Below are 21,865 nucleotides of genomic sequence, written 5' to 3' on the forward strand. Positions count from 1 at the left end.
TTCAGCAGCCAAGCTCACGAAAGAGCTATTCAAAATAGTCAAGAAATACTCTAACCAGGCAGCCACACAGAGCACATTCCACCCATCCCAAGAACTCTGCAGCACCCTTTCCAACCCAAAGGTCTGAACCTCAACAGCCTTGTTCAACCAAAACACACCAGCCAGGAGATCACATCGTGGAATCTACTCACCACACAAACCACCACAGCCATCATGTCATCCATCAACTCGGGGGCACCCACCGACCCATGCCCCACCATTTTTCCAACCTTGGAATCAATCAAATCAGCACAGAACTCATCAGCATCCTCAACACCTCCATCACCACGTCATCCTTCCCGGACAGATGGAAACACACAGAGATCAGACCCCTCCTAAAGAAACCCTCATCTGATCCCATCGAACTAACAAAAAAACAACCTATCTCTCTGCTCCCTTACCATGCCAAAGTACTCAAGAAGGCCACCAATCAGCAGATCACTGAATACCTGGATCAAAACAACCTGCTTGACATCTCCCAATCAAGATACCAAGCCAACCACATCTTGGAGACCGCACTGATCACAGCCAAAGAAGACATCAGAACCCTCCTCGACCGCAGGGAGACTGCAGCCTTAATCCTCCTTGACTTCTCAGCAGCATTCAACCCCGTATTATACCACACCCTCAGCAACAGACTAAACAACATCAGCATACAAGAGAACACACTCCAGTGACTCGCCTCCTTCATTACAGGATGAATGCAGACCATCATATGTGGGGTACCCTATGGATCGGACCTCAGCCCCACATTGTTCAACACCTACATGACCCCCCTCACTGACATCATCAACATCATATCCTATGCAGATGCCACACGACTCATTCTCTGTCTCACAAAAGACCCCCCCTACCACCACCACCAGAACTAACTTCTGCAATGCCATGACCAACAAAACCAACTGGATGAGAGCCAGTTGCCTCAAACTCAACTCCAACAAGACAGAAGTATTGGTCTTTGGGAGAAACACGTCCATATGGAACCATAGCTGGTGGCCTGCCAAACTCGGACCCACACCCGCACCAACAGACCACGAACATAACCTCTGCATCATCCTCAACAGTGAACTGACCATGAAGTGGCAAACCAACAAAGTCACCTCCACCTGCTTCCACACACTCCACATGCTCAGCAGAATCTTCACATGGATCCCAGTCAACACCAGAAAGACCGCCTCGTCATCAGCTGCCTTGACTACAGTAACACACGCTACACCCTCATCTCCACCCAACTCCTCAAAAGACTCAAGACCATACAGAACACAGCTGCCAGACTCATCCTGGACCCACCAAATGGACCCACATCACCCCACCTCAGAAACCTCCACTGGCTCCCCATCAAGAATAGATGCTAGTTCAAGATCCTCACAGGTGTCTACAGGGCCTTACATTATCAAGGACCAGCCTACATCAACTACCAACTGAACTTCCATCGACCCGCCAGACACCTGCACTCCTCCTCACTAATACTCAACCCTCAAATCCATTGCAGCTGCAGCGATGGACGTTCCTTCACCTATATCGCTGCCAAGACCTGGAATGTCCCGCCCCTCCCCCTTGGAACAACACACTTCCTTGTGGACTTCAGAAAGAAACTCAAGACTTGACTTTTTCGACAGAGACCTCACACCACAGCTCCCAGGGGTGACAGTGCTGCGCTTTACAAATACTGACTGATTGGTTGATGATGGCTATACAGGAGGCCATCACGCCTACAAGACGCATGACCATCCTGATTGTGAGTTGCTGACCTAGTTGGAATAAGGGAAACAGTGCTTGAAAGGACTTTATCCTTGATGAATTTGGATAGGCTAAGCCTACGTCTGTGGTGAGCATAGAGCCTAGGTAAAGCTAGATCTGTAGGGGTTGGAGGTGGGATTTGGTGGCGTTGATAGCAGATCCTAAGCAATGCTTTGCTTGTGTTTTTGGCACAGTTGGTTGGTGACAGCTTTGATGAGCCAATTGTCCAGATATGGGAAGACATGGATGCTCTGTATGCAGAGGTGAGTTGGTATAATTGCAAGACACTTGTTGAATACCAAAGGTGCAGTTGTGACCCCAAAGGGGAGGACTTTGAACTGGTAGTGCATTCCTCCTATCACAAACCTGAGATATCGGTGATGTGCTGGATGTACTGGAATGTGGAAATGGGCATCCTATAGGTCTATTTCAGCCATAAAGTTGCCTTGCTGGAGAAGGGGGATGACATCCTGATCGGCCACCATGTAGAAGTGTTCTTATAGGATGTATTTCTTTAGGAACCAGAGGAAAACAATGACCCTGAGGGATCCATCTTTTTGGGGTATGAGGAAGTATATTGGGTAAACTCTTGTACCTTGCAGGTATTCGAATGTCGACAAGAAAGGAAAGTAGAGGAACACAATCAAAGTACAATACCGATGGAAGGAAGGTACCCTTTGAACCGAAAAGAGCAACGCAGTGGTCTCAACCCGGAACACAGGAGCACACATCTGAACCCTGCGGCGGAAAAGAAACAGTCAATGAAGTCGATGCCCATGTGCATTATCACCAGGAGGAGTCACTCTATACTTGTGACTTGAAAGACTTGTGTGAAGAAAAACAGCTTGCACACATCCAGGCCCAACACTAGATGGCAGGAGTATGCACAGCATGTTTATCTACAGCCACATTTGCCTCTGTCACAATATGTCTCTCCTTTGAAGCTTTTCTGTAGTAATAAGTTCAGCCCCACTGTTACACACTCCTATCTCCTCTTGGATGCCTTGCATGGAGGTGCCTTCATCCCCCCATCTCCATCTTAATACTGTGGACCCCGTGAGGTTATGCAAAAGGAGTCGGCCCTTTTGCAGCTCCTGCATGCAAAGAACGGGAGGCTGCATGTCCAGAGCTGAGAACTAAGCCCCATATTTATGAATCCTTTGTGCAGTCCTTGCGTCACACTAGGCATGGTCTTGCATGGTCTTGTAAAAAAATGTAACACAAGTTAGCTGCGTTACGTAACATTTCCGATTTGGGACGCTTTCCATGAGTACAGCATGAACATTCCCATGAATCCAGCCATCAATTTTGACGCATTACCAGGTTTACAAAGACATGTAAACCTGGGAATCTGTCAAAAATTAAACATTTAAATTTTTAAAAAATTACCTTGCCTCTATTCCTGCCGCCTCGCGCGCCTCTTCCTCTGGTGTCCCAGCATTCACTGCTGAGACACCAGCACAGGTTCCCCAGCAATCCTGACACTGCTTTCATGCAAAACCTTGCATGAAGGTAGCACCAGGATTGGTCTGAGCGGCAGTGACTGCTTCTCAGACACAGCCCTGGGGCCTGTGTACACAACCAGGCATGAAAAACCTAAGTGCGAATGTGTGTTTGGCTGGCCTCAGACGGCCGGCCAAACACACAAGCCCTCTTAGGTGCACTCTCTCCAACCTCCCCCTCCCGCCTCACGTGGCCGAGCCCTCCCCGCCTGCACTGCTGACTGTGCCAGAAGCAGACAAATAAAACGATCTATTGTTTTATTTGTCTGCTTCTGGCACAGCCAGTGGGGCGACGCTCCTTCGCCATAGCAAAGGAACCGCTCCTGATAACCAGAGCTCACATGATAAGTCTTACAATTTCTCTTCATGCTTTAAAGCAAATGCATGCACTGAGAAACCATTTAATGGAGAGAATCAAAATACTAGCAGTAACTAGTAGAGAAAAAGGAGGAGAGCCAAGTGAAAACGCAATTTGTATACAGGTTCTAACCTTACGAATATCTGTATTGTTTACATAACTTACCCATAAAAGGACACTATTCTATTCACTGATAAGTGGGGAAATCTCTAGTGTAACACCAGATGTATCACTCTGTTCATCTTGCATGGTACTGATGAGTCATAATGAGTTATTGGTTGCAAACTATACACAAACTGTTGCAACAGTGACCCCCCAATCCACTGATAGCACATAATGGACCTAAGCTCTCATGTAACTCACTCCGCTATCTTTGCTGATGGGCAGGTGAGAGATAGCAATGACTTTGATACAAGATCAGGTACTGTGATGCTGGCTTCAGAATTTTTTTTAAATACAAGTTGTACCTGATTTTAGTTCTTTGCTCTCTGTCTTTGAGGGCCGGCGGTAGAAGAATTAGCTGTTTAAGTTCAGATCCACAGCTAACAGAGTAGGTTCAGTTTGGAGAATTTGCTTGACTGACTATTCTTTGGTACGCTGATGTCTCCTGGACCTAAATGGTTGGAAATGTAAAAGCCAAGTAGGTCTGAGTCATAGAATGCACTATAATGCCATAACATAGATCAAATTACTGTGCAGTACACAAATGCAAATACCATAACATATAGAATTGCTGTGCACAGCAGATTGTAATAGGGTGTTCTTTTGCTGTAGTTCTATATCACTAGCCTTCTCCATAGTAAGGCAGATTAGAGATGAGTCTTCGAAAGCCAGTGAATGGTGAAAAACCGAGGAGTATCTCTGCCATCAGCTATTAAGTCTTTGATCTTTACAACTATTCATGTAATGTATTTTGGTGAATTTACTGCATGCAATGGTCATATTTTCTCTTGATAAGGACAGAAGAGGGAGTCGCATTTGCATTAGTTTGGAAACGTGGTGGAATCACTGGGGGTGCATGATGACATTGGCTCTGCTGAGCTGGATGCCTTCAACGCTAGGACGTCATTATATCAGATGCTGGTGGGGCACAGCTGGAGCTGTGTCCTACCTCCTGGAAGTCCTTCTCTATTTAAGCTTCATCCTGCTCGTGGCCAGTAGAATTGTATTCTCTGCTTGCTCCTCACTAGGACTGAGGCAATACATTCAAGGAGATATAAATGTCTCTTATGGTGGATCAGCTTGATCCCTTTATACCCCTATTTGGATTCTTGATTGCTTTTAATCAGCCCTACAGTCAGGTATTAAGGTTGTGCTTGGCCTCCTTCACTAATACACCCACAACCTCTTCCTCCCAGAGGGTTTACGTTGTCCTGGCCAAGCATTAGTGGCTTTTCCAAATAAATCACCCTTGATCAATATCCAAATGCGGAGGCAATGTTGCTATTTGGTCTTGCTGCTTTTGGGTTATTGTGGAGGTCGTGAGACTGTGAAATGTTTGTGTAGTTATTGTTGGGTATATACACTGCCGAGAATCTACAATAAAACACTTACCAGCAAGCATCTTGGAAATTTTATGCTGCCCTCTTACAAATGAAGTTGAAACCCTTTCTTCTACTGTCACTCTTTCTATCACAACTATACATTATTTCTCATATTCAGTTGTGCAACCAGAGGTTCATCTCTTCCATGTCACAATACCCACATACAAAACAATGCTTTATCAGTTGATTTAGCAGTATGCCATCTGGTTCAGTACCAAATGTGCTACTAAAGACTAAGAGGCTGATTTACGAAAAGGGGAGCTGCACCCAGTGCAGCGCCAATTTCCTTGCACCCCTTAGCGCCTCCTACTGCCACCATGTGTGCACTGTATTTTAAATGCAGTGCACCATGGCACACGGTAGGAGGCAATAGTGTCAGAATTCCTGACGCTATTGATGTACTCTGCAGGAGCAGTGCCAACATTTTGGTGCCACTCCTGCAGAGTCCATAGGGGCCCATTGTATTCAATGGCATGCCCCCTTGTAAAAGTGCCAAAAAAATGGCGAAATGAAATCTCTTAGATTTGATTGTGCCATTTTTCAGTCCCCCTAACGGGGAATGCCCCCCATGCATACATTATTCCTGGCGCAGGCATAATGTGGCGCAAGGGCTTACAAAGTAGTGCAATGCATGCATTGTGCCACCTTGTAAATGGCACGTGGAAAAAGCCACTTTAGCGCCACCTTAGCATTAAAAAATGACCCTATGGCAGCGCTAAGGTGGCGCTAGGGCCTCTTAAACGAGGCCGTAACAGAAGAAGTCACCTAGATCCCATATGTCCAAAATACTGAAAAGATTACACAAAAAAAGACAATTTGTTTTTGTCTCTCGTGGTTTATTTGCCATAGCTTCTGTTGGCATTCTTTATTTTGGTCATTCAGGTGCAACAAAAGATTTTGCTTGTCACATATTCTAGTTATCAGAGGTAGAAAGGAAGTAAGGGCCTTATTTAGAGTTTAGTGGACAGGGTACTCTGTCACAAATGTGGAGGAATACCCCTTGTGCCAAACTTGTGATTCCTTTGCTCTACGTAAAGTCAGGGTAGCATCCATGTTTCCACTGACAGAGCCTACACTGGAGGAAAGTTTTGATCATTGGCTCGACTTGACATGGGACCATGGGTCAAAGTTTCATGGGATTTACAGTTTGAGATAGCCAGAAGAAGCCCGGCTTTCCTGAACAAGACAACAAATAAATGATCCCTCATACGCTGGAGAAAACGAGGGCAAAGCTTCTGTGCCTTCTGAAGGCACAGAGATCTCAGACTGCCTGATGATGATGATGTGCTTTGCAAGGGTATCAGAGTACAACCCTCTGCTGCCTGGTAGGATGCGGTACAGCCCGCTAATCATGGTATATTCGAAGATGGTTGAGTTAAGGAGACTGCCTCAATATCATATTAGGGTTTGCACACCAGACTCGAGTGAATAGGGAGATGTAGTAAATCAACAATATTTTAGGCAGGAGACTTCAGAGGAGGCCCATTGTATGAATAAATATGGGGTCAATACTGAATGAAATTGAAGATGATAGACAGATTGGAAAATGTGTAAGCTAGAAGACTCTTCTTTCTGTTCTGTTCTCTTCGTTGCTGGATGGCAGCCACCTAGTATTCATCGTTGAACGGGAACTCTGGATAATCCGACATTCTAAAAATATACAAACACACACTAAATATTTGATTTCTATTTATTCTACAATTCACACTTGCTGTTGCTGTGCTTTATGACATCTTCAGAACTTTCTTTGTCAAACTACTATTCATTTTCAGCACTCAGCAGTAAGATCCAATATCCTACAAAAAGCAATATATATGCAATTCAAAATGTATTAAATCAACCAGCAATAACTGTTCTTATGTTGAATATTGAATCTTCTTTTACCCTGGCCTTCCTCCAACCAACCTCACCAGGCCTATCCTCAGTAGTTAAAGAGGCCCTTTTGGAAATACTGGCCCATATTTATACTATGCTTGCGTCAGATTTGTGTCATTTTTTTTAATGCAAATCTGGCGCAAACTTAACTCCATATTTATATTTTGCCACTATACATGTCTAGCGCTAAAATATTGGAGTTAAAGTAATTTTTTGCTTGCGGAAAACTACCTTGCGTCAATGAGATGCAAGGTAGGCGTTCCCAGGCAACAAATGACTCTAAGGCCCTAGCGCCTTATTTATCCTCCTGTGCAAAAATCAGGAGGGGTCAAAAAATGGTGCAAAGCTTGCTTTGCACCATTTATTAACGCCCGGGTCAGGGCAAGGGTTAGGGAACCGGTGGGCCTATTTCCATGGTGGAACACCATGGAATAAGCCCACAGGTGCCCTCCCCAGGCCCCAGGGACACCCCCACCCACACCAGAGGGACAGCAGAGGATAGGGGACCCCATCCGAGGTAATTATAGGTAAGTACAGGTAAGTATTTAATTCATTTTTTGAAAGTGCCATTAGGGGCCCTGAAATGGGCCCCCCTCCATGGCACAGGGTTCAATGGCCATGCCAGGGGACCCTTGTCCCCTGTGCCCATTGGGGAGGTGGACATGACTCCTGCGTTTTCTAAGGCAGGAGTCATGTGGCATGGTAGGTTTAGCGCCATAAAATAACCCTAATCTGGTTAGAGTCATCTTTTTTTACTCTAACCAGCCTAGTGTAATTTTTTGGCGCTAAATACCCATCTCGCATACCCCCACCCGGCTAACGTAAATTATTTTGACACAAGCCCACCCTTTGCGCCAAATTGCTCCATTTCATAAATATGGTGCCCGGCTGGCGTCCTGGAATGGCGCAAGCTGGCGCTATCCTTTTTGACGCAAACCTGCGTTAGTGCAGGTTTGCGTCAAAAAGTATAAATATGGGCCACAGTTTTACATTCACAGCACTGGATGAGCATCTAGAAAAACACAGTGTATGTAGCATACTGTCCCATTGCCCAATCAATTTTAAAATATACAAGTGACTATGTCTGCCGATATATTGTTTCACACTACAAAGAGCCACTGTGTCTCCTGCTCTCTTTTTCAAACCCCTCCTCCAAAAGCCCCTTAGGTAGCATACCCTTTCATGTCCAGGTAGCGCATGTCTTTGTTGAGTGCATCAATGGCTTCCATGTCCTCAGGAGCCAGATGAAAGTCAAAAACCTGTTGGGAGAAGAGATTTCATCTTCAATGATTACAGCAACACAGATTGGTCAAAGCTCACAACCTTCCCAGATTTGAATGAAAAGCCCCCTTTTGTTTCTAAACATGCATGGAAACCAATGCTCAGACATAAAAATGATGTCACGTGGTAACCTTATCCTATTACACCTCAGCAAATCGAAACACACAAGGAACCACTTCTGGCAACCACCAAGAATCTTAAATGTGCAATGTTTGAAGAATTTATGAACAGAGTTTTAAAGAATGCTCTCATTCCAATGTAGGGCATCAAAAAACAAAGTGATGGATGGACTGCTTGAATTAACCTCAGTGATCACAACCTATCATTTTTCATCCACCATACCACCTCAGTTTGGACCCAGTCATATGCAAATAAACCTTGACTCTGCTTCTCATGGGAAGAGTCCAGTCCAAACTGCCAGGTCAGGACCTTCTTGAACTGGAATACAAGCATCCTAGGACTGATGTCACCCTTATTATGGGATCATCACTATTTGTGTACCTTAGTATGTCACCCTAAGTGGTACAGGTTTATCCAGATGTGGGTCCCATGCACACTGTGCCACTGAGTTCAAGACATACCTGGCTGATGAGCCCATAATAAGGGTGACACAGGTCCTGGGTTACTTGTATTCCAGTTCAGGAAGGACCTGGTTTGGCAGTTTCGGCAGGACTGTTTCCATTGAGCAAGATCAAGGCTGATTTGCATATAGCAAGGTCCAAACTAAAGTGGCATGGTGTACAAAATAATGATGGACTGGGATGCAGCCCCACATAATTACCAGTGGCTGTGATTAATTCAAGCATTCCATCCATCACTTTTTGCATACTTTAGTATGTCACCCAATGTATGATGGGTATGCCCAGATGTTGGTCCTATGCAGACTATGTCACTGGAACAAAGCGATAATCGGCTGATGAGCCCATAATAGGGGTGAAATTGGTCATGAGTTGCCTGTGTTCTGATTCAGGGAGGATCTGGCGTGGCAGTTTGGGCTGTACTGTTCCTACTGGAGCAGAGTCAAGACTGATTTTCATATTGCTGGGTCTTAACTGAGGTGGCATGCTGTGTAAAATAATGATGGACTGCGATGCCGCCCCAAGTAAGTACCAGTGAATGAGATTAATTCAAGCATTCCATCCATCACTTTTTGTATACGTTAGTACTCATCCCAATGCAGGCATAAGTAGTGCTCATCAAGGACAGATAAGGGCTGGTGCTAAAAGTATGAGTGCCCTAGGCAGGAGGGCTAGAGTTAATGTCTCTAGGGCCATTTGCCAGAAACGACAAATACAAACCTTCATAACATAATAAAAGTTATAAACCCTATTGAGACGTAAACAGCCCATACTAAACCGGGCTTGAGCTGGTCAAGCAGCAGGAGGGCAGAAACTTGTCTATAGGATGGCAGCAGCACGGGTTGCCCAGGAAAACCCTGCAAACTGGTAGAAGTGAAGCTGGGGGTCCTCTAAGGAGCCCTCAAAGAGCATGAAATCATAAAACCAATACTGACAACAGTATTGGGGTACGATTCCAACATGTTTGATACCAAACATGCCCGGGTTTGGAGTTACCATTATGCAGCCGGACACAAGTAGTGACGTGTGTCCAGTATACCCGTAAAATGGCTTCCCTGCACTTATGAAGTCCAGGAAAATGAAGCTGGAGTTCGTAGGGGCATCTCTGCTCATGCAGGGATGCCCTCACACACAGGTACTTGCACCCTGCCCTCTAGGCTAGGAGGGTCTGACATAGGGGTGACTTACAGTGACCTGGTGTAGTGACCTGCAGTGAAAGGGTGCATGCACCTTTTTTGACACATGCTGCAATGGCAGGCAGGCCTGCAGACACATTTTGCATGGGCTCCCATGGGTGGCATAATACATGCGGCAGCCCATGGGGAATCCCTGAGGCCCCAATGCCCTGAGTACCTCGGTACCATACACTAGGGACTTACATGGGGGCACCAGTATGCCAATTGTGGGGAGTGCTAATTCCTAAGTAACCAAATTTAGAAGGAGAGAACAGTCACTGGGGTCCTGGTTTAAAAAAAATCTCTTTATTAATTTATAAGTACAACGTGTAAAAACAACATCTGACTGGGTTATCATAGGCATATCTTCGTTGATAAAATAGAGGTACAGTATTGTAGGGGAAGGGGAAGCAATGAAGGGAGAACTGAGTCTCGCGACACTTAATTACTGTGTATGATATCTGGGCATAGACACCCACACCCCCACCGTCACATCACATTACACAACAATAGCTCCCAGGTAACAGACGTGTACATTTGAACGGGTAATGTGTTTGGGAAATATCCAATAATCTGTGTCTTGTCTGGAAAAAATATGACTGTCACTCATCACGGCAGTCCGTTCATATGACCAGGTAGGAAGCCTTGGGTCTTCCCCAAAACCATTGTGCAGCGACCATGCCTGACTCTTGTCATAGGGTGTCTTACTTCTCTATGAGCCTGTAGTGCCCTGAGTGCCACCCCAGGTTTAGAGGATTGAGAATCTGTATCCATCTGACTTGTTTTTATGTACCAGTAGTGCTCGGTAATACACCTGTAGAGCACTGGCCTGCTGAGTTCAGCTCAGGGGGGATAATTATTACTTTTGGCTTCTATTGTAACTATAAAACTATCCCAAAGCCCCACTCCCTTGATCAGCACACCCTTGTCATTGAGAGAGTGAAGTGTCTGTGCTTCTGCCCTAGCCCACTTCAGTAAGTCGCCCAACCAACAGCGTGTGTCCGGTGTATTTTGTGCTTTCCATTGCATTGCTATATGGCATTTCAATAGTACAGATGCCAAATCTATAATTGGTGTAACTGTTTGTTTTTCTTCACCCTAGTGCGTACACCAAGCAAGCAGGACTCAGGTGTTGGGAGTAATGAGTGACCAACCAAGTCCCCCGTCAAGAAGGTAATTTCGCGCCAGGCCCGCTGCACAGGTGGGCAACTCCATGGCATCCTGTTCTCTGCACCGTGGGCATTCGTGTTTAGTGTGTGCGAACATGCAGTGGAGCCGGTGGGGAGATAAATAAGCTTGGTGTAGAAAATGTAATTGTGTGAAGCGGAATCTTGGGTTACGTGATACCTTCTTTGTCAAACAAAGCGCTGCTGTCCATGCAGACTGCGATATCGGTGCTGGGAGGGCCCCATCCCATCTCGCCCCTGCTCCAGCTTTGTTTGTGTTGAGGCTCCCGAGGAGAAGACTATATAACGTTTGGGGCCAAGGCCCGACATTACAATGTGCGATATAGGGGAAGCTGGAGGTTCTGCATCACCACTACCCCAAGTGTTGTGTATAAGTTGTTTCAATGCGCAGTAAGTAAGGAACTGCCCCAGTCCTATGCCATAGGTATCTACCAGGTCAGTGTATGTCATGATAGAGCCATCTCTAAATACATCTCCGATGGTAAGTATGCCCTGCGACTGCCACTGCTCTAAGGCATGGTGTGTGTATAATTTCCTTATACCCTGAAGGTTCTGCAGTGGAATCTTGGGTGAGTAAGGCGGAACAGAGTTCCTACCACATATGTAACGCACCAGCACATGCATGCCACATCCATCAGGGTATTTCCTTGCATAGGAGGGATATTATGTTCCTGCAACCATGTCAATGTGTCTGTTCTTCGTAGAGTATCGTGTACCATCATTGTCTCCGTAGTAGGGGATTTCTGTAGCCAGGTTAGCGGCCACTGTAATTGCGCCGCCGCATAGTACAACTCACTATTCGGCATGCCAAGGCCTTCCTCCACAAGCGGGTGATGTATATGAGTGAGTGCAACACGACGAAGGCCAGTCCCCCAGATTAGTTCTAGCATCAGGCCATTAAGGGTCCTGAAGAATGAGCGCGATATAACTAATGGAAGTGCTGTGAAATAATAGAGCAATCTAGGGAGTATGATCATTTTTGCAATCGCGACCCGTCCCAGGGGTGATAGTGGCAATGTGCTCCAAAACGGTAAAGATCCCCAGATCGAGCATACCACTCGTCCGAGATTGACCTCCAGTAAGTCCTCCATAGTGTGATATATTTGGATACCGAGCTATTTAAAGGTAAAATGGCACAATGGGAGTCCATGGACTGGGAGAGAGGGCCTCAAACATTCTGGCACCAGGGTTAACGGAAACACACAAGATTTTGTCACCCGCAGGCCGGACCTGACTCCGAATATGTCTAGTAAAAGTAAGAGCTCCGGAAGTGAGGACGTACTCCTGTGTAAGTATATTAACGCCTCATCAGCGTAGAGAGAAACTGTACGTTGTGTGCCTCGGTTGGGTATCCCCAACTGTTGCGCCCGTAGTATGAGTTGAACCGCTAGGGGCTCAATCGCTATTGCAAATAACAGTGGTGATAAAGGACACCCCTGTCTGGAACCACGATAGATTGGAAACCTGTCTGAGATGACCTGGCCCATCTTTACGCAGGCTATGGGATTAGAATACAAGTTACCTATCCATCTTAAAAAAGTCTGGCCAAATCCCATGTTGCGCAAAGCCTCTTTTAAGAAAGGATGTCAAAGTCTTTCTCTGTGTCTAAAGGCACCACAACTCTATTATGTTTCCCCCTCTGGAGTATCAGCCACTAAACACAGGAGTCGTCTAATGTTTAGGAATGTATTCTGTCCCGGTATGAAACCTGATTGGTCTTCATGCACTAAGTAGGCCATCAGCGGGATCAACCGATTTGCAAGGACCTTACCCGGCAACTTACAGTCCAAATCAAGCAATGACAGAGGTCTATAAGATCGCACATCTAGAGGGTCGCGACATGGTTTGAGTAGGACCACTATCAGCACTTTGCGTTGAGAATCTGTAAGTTGTCACCGCAATTGTGCTTTATGTAGCACATCCATGAATGGTTTAGCTAATTGTGCCGTAAATGTGTCATAATATTCTACTGGTAACCAGTCAGAACCGGGAGTTTTATTATGAGCTAGTTGACGCACTGCTGTGCGGATCTCGTCGATTTCTATAGGTCCATCTAATTCTATCTGTTTCAGTGGAGTAATTTGAGTTTGAGGGAGCATGTCAAAGCAAACCGCCAACTAAGTAGCTGAGGGCTCAGGTCCCGCTGCATAAAGCGTACTGTAATAGTGCCAAAAGGCATCATTAATAGCTACCTGGGTGTTAACCACAGACCCTGAGTCTAATATCAGGGCACCTACAGGGGTGCGTGGCTGCTTGCCTCGGGTGAGCCACACCAGTAACCTACCAGAACGGTCACCCTCCGCATGCAAAACGGACCTGTAATGTTGGTAATCGTATGTACGCAAGCGCACATCTACTTCTCTGTAGCGTGCGCATGGTTCGTGAAGTGAGCCAGGATGGAGTGATCCCCTCGCTACCCCACATTCCACACCTTATAGGTCAGTTTTCAGTAAGGCAAGTTCTCTTGCCAAAGTGCACCTAATATCCCCCCTGGCCGCGAGGCAGTGCCCCTGTACAACCACCTTATGACCATCCCACTCCGTTGCACATGACGTAGCCGTCCAATCATTTATTTAAAAGTATTTGGAGATACACGCCAACAATTTGCAACAGAATTGAGGGTCCGCCAGCATATCTGGTTGCAAACGGCAAGTAGGTATACAGGCGCACAATCTGCCCCAGGAAAAGCTGACCTGCAGTGAGCAGAGGTCCGATAGCTTCCTGGCTTAATAATCCACCTCCAAGGCGTCCCGGATCAGCTCTGCCGGGCTTAGGAGCAGGTCTATATGGGTATGTAGCCCATGTACTAGGGAATAGAAGGAATATTCCTGGTCCTGGTATTGGAGCAGTCGCCATATGTCATGGAGTCCACTCACGGACATCCAGTTGCACAGCTCACGCGACACTGTCCTGCTGGAGGCACCTGCCAGCGGTGGATGTGATCTGTTTGTGTCTACATTTGGTACACAATTAAAGTCGCCTCCCCATATACAGGCAGCTGTAGGGTCTTGGAAGAACGTGGGTGCAATTGACATCAGAAAGTCCCCTTGTTTGGAATTGGGGGCGTATAGTCCAGCAATGGACAAAAATGTACCACCTAGGAAGCCCTCCGGTATCATGTATCTGCCCTCCTTATCCACTGTATGCTGTTCTGTGGTATAGGGCACTTCAGGTGCCAACTGTAGTAATACCCCCTTGGCAAATGCAGATGTTGTCGTGCCATATACTTCTCCTCGCCATTTAGATTTAAGGCTATGCAAGTCCCTCACTGTGAGGTGCGTTTCTTGCAGGATCGCTATATGTGAACCTTGTGGCGTTTTAGAAATGCGTATATGCGATGGCGTTTAGTGGGGTTGGCCATGCCCCATATGTTCCATGTCGTCGCGGTATAACTATCAATCTTCATTGTCATGTGAATATATATTTTGGTGTGTGTGCTAATATCGTGTGGTCCATCGCCATTACCTCGGAGGAAATCAGTATACAAATTGAGTCATTATCCGCCCCTCTAAGTACCCATACCCCACTGTTACTCATCGTCAGTGTCAAAAACCATGTAAAAATATTCAAATAAACAACAATATTGAACTCTTCAGGGCGGTGGCCAACGGGGCCACAGTCTCCCCATACTATATTAGTGCAACAGGCACTATAGATAATGATAGATTGACAAACGTCCATTCGGGAACTCATAAGGGGGAGGAGGGGTGTAGGTGTAATAAGTAGGTGACCTGTCCTTTACGGCCCATATTGAATTCTGGTAGCCCATTTCCACCCCCTGATCCCCACAATCGTTGGTTAGCTACACATATGTCCTAAGTACCAAAGCCCCATGAAGACATCATGCAATCAGTCTATTGTGTTCAGCTAGTTGGAGTTCTAGGCCTCTCCCAGCATCGCAGTGGGTTTGGGGACCGAGCACCAGATTCCATGCATCCAAGGTCATGTTCGCTGCCGTGCACAATCTGGGAGTAGAATGCAGACTCCATGAATTAGAGTGTAGAATTAGAGGTCATCCGCCGTGCGCGGTGTAATATCAAGACCCACTGTGGAGGGAATTGTAGACCTGCTAGATTGTCCCAACAGCGAGTTAGAGTCTGATGTTTTGTACTCATGGAGAACAGCATACTGATTCGAGGTAAGTTGGGTCGCCTCAATTAGTGCCTGTGCTTGGCCCTCAGCTGCTTGAGCTTTTGATGGGTGCATCTTAGCTCCTGCTCTCCTATTGCGTCGGGATTGTGGTGTCATCCGGTCTCCAGGTGTAGAGTGTTCATGACGTGGATGAACCAGGCCTTTAGCGTGTAACCATATCCATGCATCTTCAGTTGAGGGGAAAATATGAGTTTTCCCCTTGTCCACCACGTGGAGTCGTACTGGGAGCAACAATGAGTAGCTGATGTTATGCTCGCGAAGAAGCTGTTTGATTTTTAGAAATAAATTACGCTTGTGTTGTACTTCCAACATGTAATCAGGGTAAGCCGTAATGGTGGTACTTTCTAGCTTCCAGGGGTCCTGTGTCCGGAATCTCTGGAGGATGAAATTGAGGTCTCGGAAATTAAGGAGACAGGCTACTAATGGCCGAGTTGGAGCTCTGGGCTGTGGTGGCCCTCCCGGAATCTGGTGTACACGTTCTGTTGAAAAGAAGGGTGGTACGTCATTCGCCAACACCATCGTCTTCAACCATTGTTCAAGGAAGAGTTCGGCATTAGGTGTCTCTGCGTGCTCCGGGAACTCCAGGAAGCGAATGTTGTTTCTGCGTGAGCATCCCTCCGCGTCCTCTGCTCTGCATTGCAGAGAGGAGACCTCCGCCGTTAGCTGCATCATCTCTGCCTGAAGAACCTTAATTGCCTGCTGTGCCACTGCCAGTGAAGTTTCATTTTCAAGTACTCTTTCAGCTCGTCCGCAATGATCTTCCCGTAGCAGGTTAACCTCCTGTGCCACAGAATCAATTTTTAGCTCCAAAGTCACTTTAGTGTCCATTACTGCCTGTAGAAGTTTGTCGAATTGAGTAGAATGTGCCTGTAGCATCGCGTCCATCTGTTGGAGGATTATTGCATTGTCCATAGTGGTTGCAGGCAGGAGGGGCATAGTTCCGCGATGGGCGGTGGCAATCATGTCGCCTGTGGTCTGACCATTGATGCAATGGAGGAGCCAGCAGCCCGCCGGCCCCCGGCCTTTAGCAGCAGTGCATGGGTTACAAAGTCCTATGGGGCTCAAAGTGCAGAGGGTCAAAGCCCTCGCACAACTGCAGTCCCCCTGCGCCCTGATCCATCAACTGGAGGGACTGCACCCCAGGTTTGCGATGGCTGGGCCTTATTAGTGCGTGGATTCCATATCCTGGGGTGCCCTCGCTGTGTTTAGGATGAACCACACAGAGTAGGCTGAGCAGTAGATTAGCACTCCTCTTGTGTGCCTTTTTTTAGCTCAGTCTCCACACTCAGCTCAGCCCGCTGAGTCAAGGGCCCCACCCCGGCCTTTTCACGTTTTCTATGATGGTGCCTCCAAGCTCTAAGTGGTGTGCTGCTGCCCACCGCCTCCAGCGGTCCGCGCCCTGCACGCACACAGGCCTGGTGTCTGCAGAGGAATTTGCAGGTCCTTAATGGTGTCTCTCCTCTGCACTTGAGGAAATACCGGCCGCCCTGGGTGCACGCTCACCTCAGTCTCAATTGTACGTGCCTACTCCGGATGATGTGCGTCTTCGTCTCCCGTTTGCTCTCGCTCCCCGCCGCAGCCGGCAACTTCACTGTCCCCGGCCCGTAGGTCACAAGCCGGTGGGCGAGTCAGCGGTCCCTTCACCCCTCCACCTGGCAGGCTGCTGCCAGGTCCACACTCCCTTTGCGTGTCGACCCGTGTAGGCCGCCCCAATGCCGGATGCTTCTTCCTCCGTAGGTGAACGGTTCGGGACCGTACGAGGGAAGTGCTGTCCGCCCAGGCCCCTCAGAACAACAGCTTCGCCATCTTGGGGGTCCAGGAGGGGCTCTGCATCAGGATATCTGTTGGGCCTAGAGCTGATCTGCTCAGCAAGCATCTGCTCCGGTCACCATCTTAGCCACGCACCCCACTGGTGTCCTGGTTAGCAGGATCCCAGTGAACACAGTCAAAAACACACTGACAGCAGGCAAAAAGTGAGAGTAACCATGCCAGTAAAGAGGCTAATTTCCTACAGCCCTTTCGCTCATCTCTCAAGCCTCTGTAAAACACAGAACTGTATTTACTTTCAGGCCCACCAGCTTCTGCAACTAACCGATTAAAATGGGAAATGTAAGTCACCAGGGATTTATTGCCATGTCGCAGATTCAACAGCTCTGTGTCTACAGACTGTATAGAGGACTGGAGGTCAAAAAACTGTTTAGTTCAGTTTTGAAGACATTGTAGTTATATAGAAATGGATCATTCCGTTTTACTAATGGAATGGAACAGGTAGCTGCTGTTACACCTTGGTATAAAAACACGAAGGGGACTTTTCACTGTTCATCGAGGAAACAAGAAACCTTGCACATGTAATGCAACTGGCATTGATTAATGAAGGAAGCAAACTTCATGGGATCCCCTGTGAATCTCTCGGGAGAGGCCAACAGAATAGTTGGAAGAGTAATAACCTGTATAACTGGTGTCCCTGTAACCTGGCTAATCCCTGTGAAGGTGGCATTTGGAAAAGTACCACCCATAGCTCATGGCCCTATGTTGTGTCTAGTCTTTGGATAAATGCCTGCGTTTCTTTTTGTAAATTGCCTATTGTTGGAGATGGCACATTCTGGATGGCTGAAGTGCGGCCCTAGCCAGGCAGAACCTACCACTCCAGTCAGGGGTGGGTGATTACACTCAATGTATAACTTGTGCTAACATTTGGGTAGCTTGGCACAGAGCAGTCAGGCTTATCACAGGGGCCAATGTTTAAAGCAATGGCACAGCACTACTACACAATAAATACATTGAGCGTCAGAAAAGAGACCACACAAGGTGTATGTAAATAAAGTTTGTATTCAGCACACACATTAGTTAACACAACATGAACATCATGTAAATATGGGCATAAAGCACACTTAGAAATATCACTAGCAGCACTAGGCCCAATTGTGTTAAAGCGACATTAGCAGTATGTACACGTGAGAAAATAATTGTTTTCCTCCTAACACCCTCATGCGGTGCCAAAACGTTGTCAGCACGAGACCCACCCTAACAATTACCCCATTTTAATATCACTTAATTATAGGGTGCACCCGATTCACAATGATAACAGCAATGTGTACAAACAGAGAATAGCAGCAACTGTAAATAGCTCAGGGGACTAGGCCACACAGGTAAAATCCGATGTCAACCGTGATAATCTTCTGAACAAGAAACAACCTGTACAGCAACACCGCTATACCATTGTAGTCAGTCACAGGAAATTACTCCCACTCATTCGCTCCACCACAGATATCAGGCAGGCTAGTAAAACACCCACTCACACACACTCACTCCCAGCACCCTAATGCAGTGCACTGATATCCCACAGGCTAGTGGTCAATGCAATCGGAGAATGGCCTGGGTCCAAACCTTCCTCTACCCTCCAAATAGTTCGTACTACCCTACCCTCAGGAGGTGGAGATGATAGCACCTTTTTCCCGGATACTAGGCCACTCATGGGCGAAGTTACACTTATTCAGGGCAAACCTCGGGGGGGAGAAAGAGATAATGGCTGATAAGGCAACAGTGGACAATTGGAGGTTTAGCCACCGCTCTGTGCTTTCCAGTGTGGGCCCCGGACTGCAAAGCATGGGGGTGGATCGCTTTGGGACACACATGGTTCACAGTGGCACCCAGCCAAGCCAGGCACTCCAATACACAAATAGTTACTAATTCAGCACCTCCCTGGTAGGGTGTACGGCATCTGGGGAGTGATGATGAGTCCCCCATGACAGTCCTGGTTGTGCATGAAGAGTTACCAAATCCGCACCTCCCAGAAAGGAGGCACAACATCTGGTGCGCTATGACTTGAGTCGCACCAGACGATTCCAATCACCCATGAAGAGTTATTAACTTCTGTGCTTTATGGAACTAGGCACAACGTCTGTTCTGCGATGACTTGGGTTGCACCAGACAATTCCAATTGCACATCCAAGATGACCAATGCTGCACCTACCTGGAATGAGGTACAACGTCTGGTGCGCAATGACTTGTGTCACACCAGACAATTGTGATCGCACACAAAGATTTACTAATACCGTACTTCCCAGCAATGAGGCACAATGTCTTCTGCGCAATGACTTGAGATGCACCAGACAATTCTGAATACGCACCAATAGTTCCAATCCTGTATCCCCTGGAATGAGGCACAGCCTCTGGTGGGTGCTGACTTGAGCTGCACCAGATAAATCTGGTCATACACACAGAGACACAAGTTCAGCGGTGCCTCATGAAGGGCCACTCTCTTTGAATGCGGGCAATACTTTGAAGGCTTCGCACCAGGCAAATCCAGTCTCCAAGCACAGTACTTAATTCCATGCTCACACTGCTGCTAACAGGTGACACCCAGCAGATGATGTAGGCACTTAAGAGGGTACTGCTCTCCAGATTTCATAGGTAAAGGGTGTAGGTCCCTTGCGGGAGGTCGTTGATGTGCTTGAGACCTCCACAAGAGAGCAGAGGGAAAGCCAACAAGCCCTTGGAGGGCATACTTCAATGTGCCGTGCAACAGCAACCAGTTTGCCCAAGCCAGCCAAGATGCAGGAAGGGTGCACGGTCCCTTCCTAGGGCTTTAATTACTCCTTTTCTGCAGTGTGGTCCCTGTAGTTATGCTGTAGTGTGCCCTTGAAGTTGAGTGAGGTTGAGAGGGTCCCCCTTTCAACCACAGATGTCTCCCCTAAATTTCAGTCCTGTCTGCAATGGGGCTTTGGAATGGCGACCTTAATATTTAGTGGGGCCATGATCTGGCTCTGAGAGGCTAAGTGTCAAAACCTCTCCCTCCAATTTTTCCAGCCAGGCCCTCAAATGGCAAAGGTGTTCGTTCCAGTTGTGTGTCCAAGTTTTATAGCTGCTCCTGGGGAATGCACAAATGTGCTCCTCCATCCCCCAGTGTGGACTCGAGCTGAATTAAAAGGTACACAAAGCATTTTGGGACAGAGAAATGTCACTTTCTAGAAGTTGCAAATCTCCATGATTATTGATAAAACCACCTTTACCATAGAAAAGGGTTTGTCAGGACTAATCAAATGATAGTAAACAGTATGAGGCTCCTCTGCTGCAATCTAGGAGTAAATGTAACACTTATCCCATTTTAACCTATGGCAGGGCAGCTCTCATATGTGGTAAAAATACACATGGGTATTCTTCACTCTCTGGACATACGTACCCTTGCGCACACACAAGCCTGCATTGGCAGGATGGACACATGTTTAAAAGCACCACATGTGCAAGAGCACACTCAGGCCTGCTAAGACAGGCAGGATACATATTTTGAACACCAGTGGTGCAAGTGCAAACACACAGGCCTGTTGTGAGAGGTGGGATACATATTTAAAAACCTCATAGGAGCTAGTGCGCACACACAAGCCTGTGAAGACAGGCTGGATTCATGTTTAGCAGCACCATAGGTGCAAGTGCAACCACAAACCTATTATGACAGACTCAGCACATACTGGGTGCATCAGTGGGCACACGGTCGTACACACTGGCCAGCGACACTTCCTTATATATGTAACAAGGCGCGCCTACTTGCACACTGTTTTGACAGAGGAAGAGTGCCCAGGGTCGGGAATCAGCAAAAACCTATTGTAAGAGATGACTCTGAGACAGGGAAACCCCATATGGGGGTTCATCACTACCAGGAATGGACCACCCATGTGTACTTGCCCAGCCTTCTGTTTTACGCCTGCTCTTCCCTTCAGAGGGGTGCTCTAAGTGTAGCGAAGTGTCCCCTAAGGATTGGCTATGAAGTGCAACTGCACCTCCACAGGCCTGCATTGGCAGGCCAGCAACATGCTTAACAGCCTATTCTAGTGGGTGCAACATCCCACTAGTAGCCAGGGCTGTACCCGCCCCGGATACGTGATGTACCTTTTTTACAAGGCTTTCTGGGGTACAGCACCTGAGCCAATCATGTAAGCGGCCCTTCTTAGCATGTGTAGGAAGACACATGCACTTTCCCTCCCAAGTACAGTAGGAAAGTGCCCAGAGTTCTAAGGCCACGCAAAGAGAGTCAGCAAAAGACTGGGAGAGAGAAAGTAAAAATATTTCAGGGTGATCCCCTAAGAAGTGCCAAGTCCAACACCTAGCATAATGGCAAAGTCTGGCAAAATGATATCCTATGCATCCACCTTGAGCAGGCAAAATCTCTATATGGGCTTGTCTTTCTGTTAGGCGCTCACCTGTTTTTTTTTGTGGAAGCAAGATGGAGTTACGGTGATAAGGTCCCAACCTCACCATTAAGGTAATGTCAAAAAAACAACAACAAAAAAAGAAAAAATGTTAAGCATAAAATATAGAAGTGATGCAGAGTTTTCAATTTTGTGTGGACAACATGAAGTAACATGAATAACGTCTGTTGTCACTGCATTGTTTTCCACTTAAGGTGAGTATTGGGCAAGTATCAAGGCCATACCAAC

General features: G+C 47.0%; 1 protein-coding gene across 1 annotated transcript in view; it reads right to left on the bottom strand.

Moving 5' to 3' along the window:
* Positions 1 to 5,998: 5,998 nt before the first annotated feature.
* Positions 5,999 to 21,865, bottom strand: part of LOC138287474 (estradiol 17 beta-dehydrogenase 5-like) — a 222,345-nt gene continuing 206,478 nt past the window's right edge. Inside the window, exons 8-9 of the mRNA XM_069227915.1 lie at positions 8,235 to 8,317; positions 5,999 to 6,833 (exon numbers count right to left, since the gene is read on the bottom strand). Coding sequence (XP_069084016.1) covers positions 6,791 to 6,833; positions 8,235 to 8,317 — 126 coding nt within the window. The 3' untranslated portion in view covers positions 5,999 to 6,790. The remainder of the gene's footprint in view (positions 6,834 to 8,234; positions 8,318 to 21,865) is intronic.

Source organism: Pleurodeles waltl, chromosome 4_1, assembly GCF_031143425.1.
Source record: "Pleurodeles waltl isolate 20211129_DDA chromosome 4_1, aPleWal1.hap1.20221129, whole genome shotgun sequence".
NCBI lineage: Eukaryota > Metazoa > Chordata > Amphibia > Caudata > Salamandridae > Pleurodeles > Pleurodeles waltl.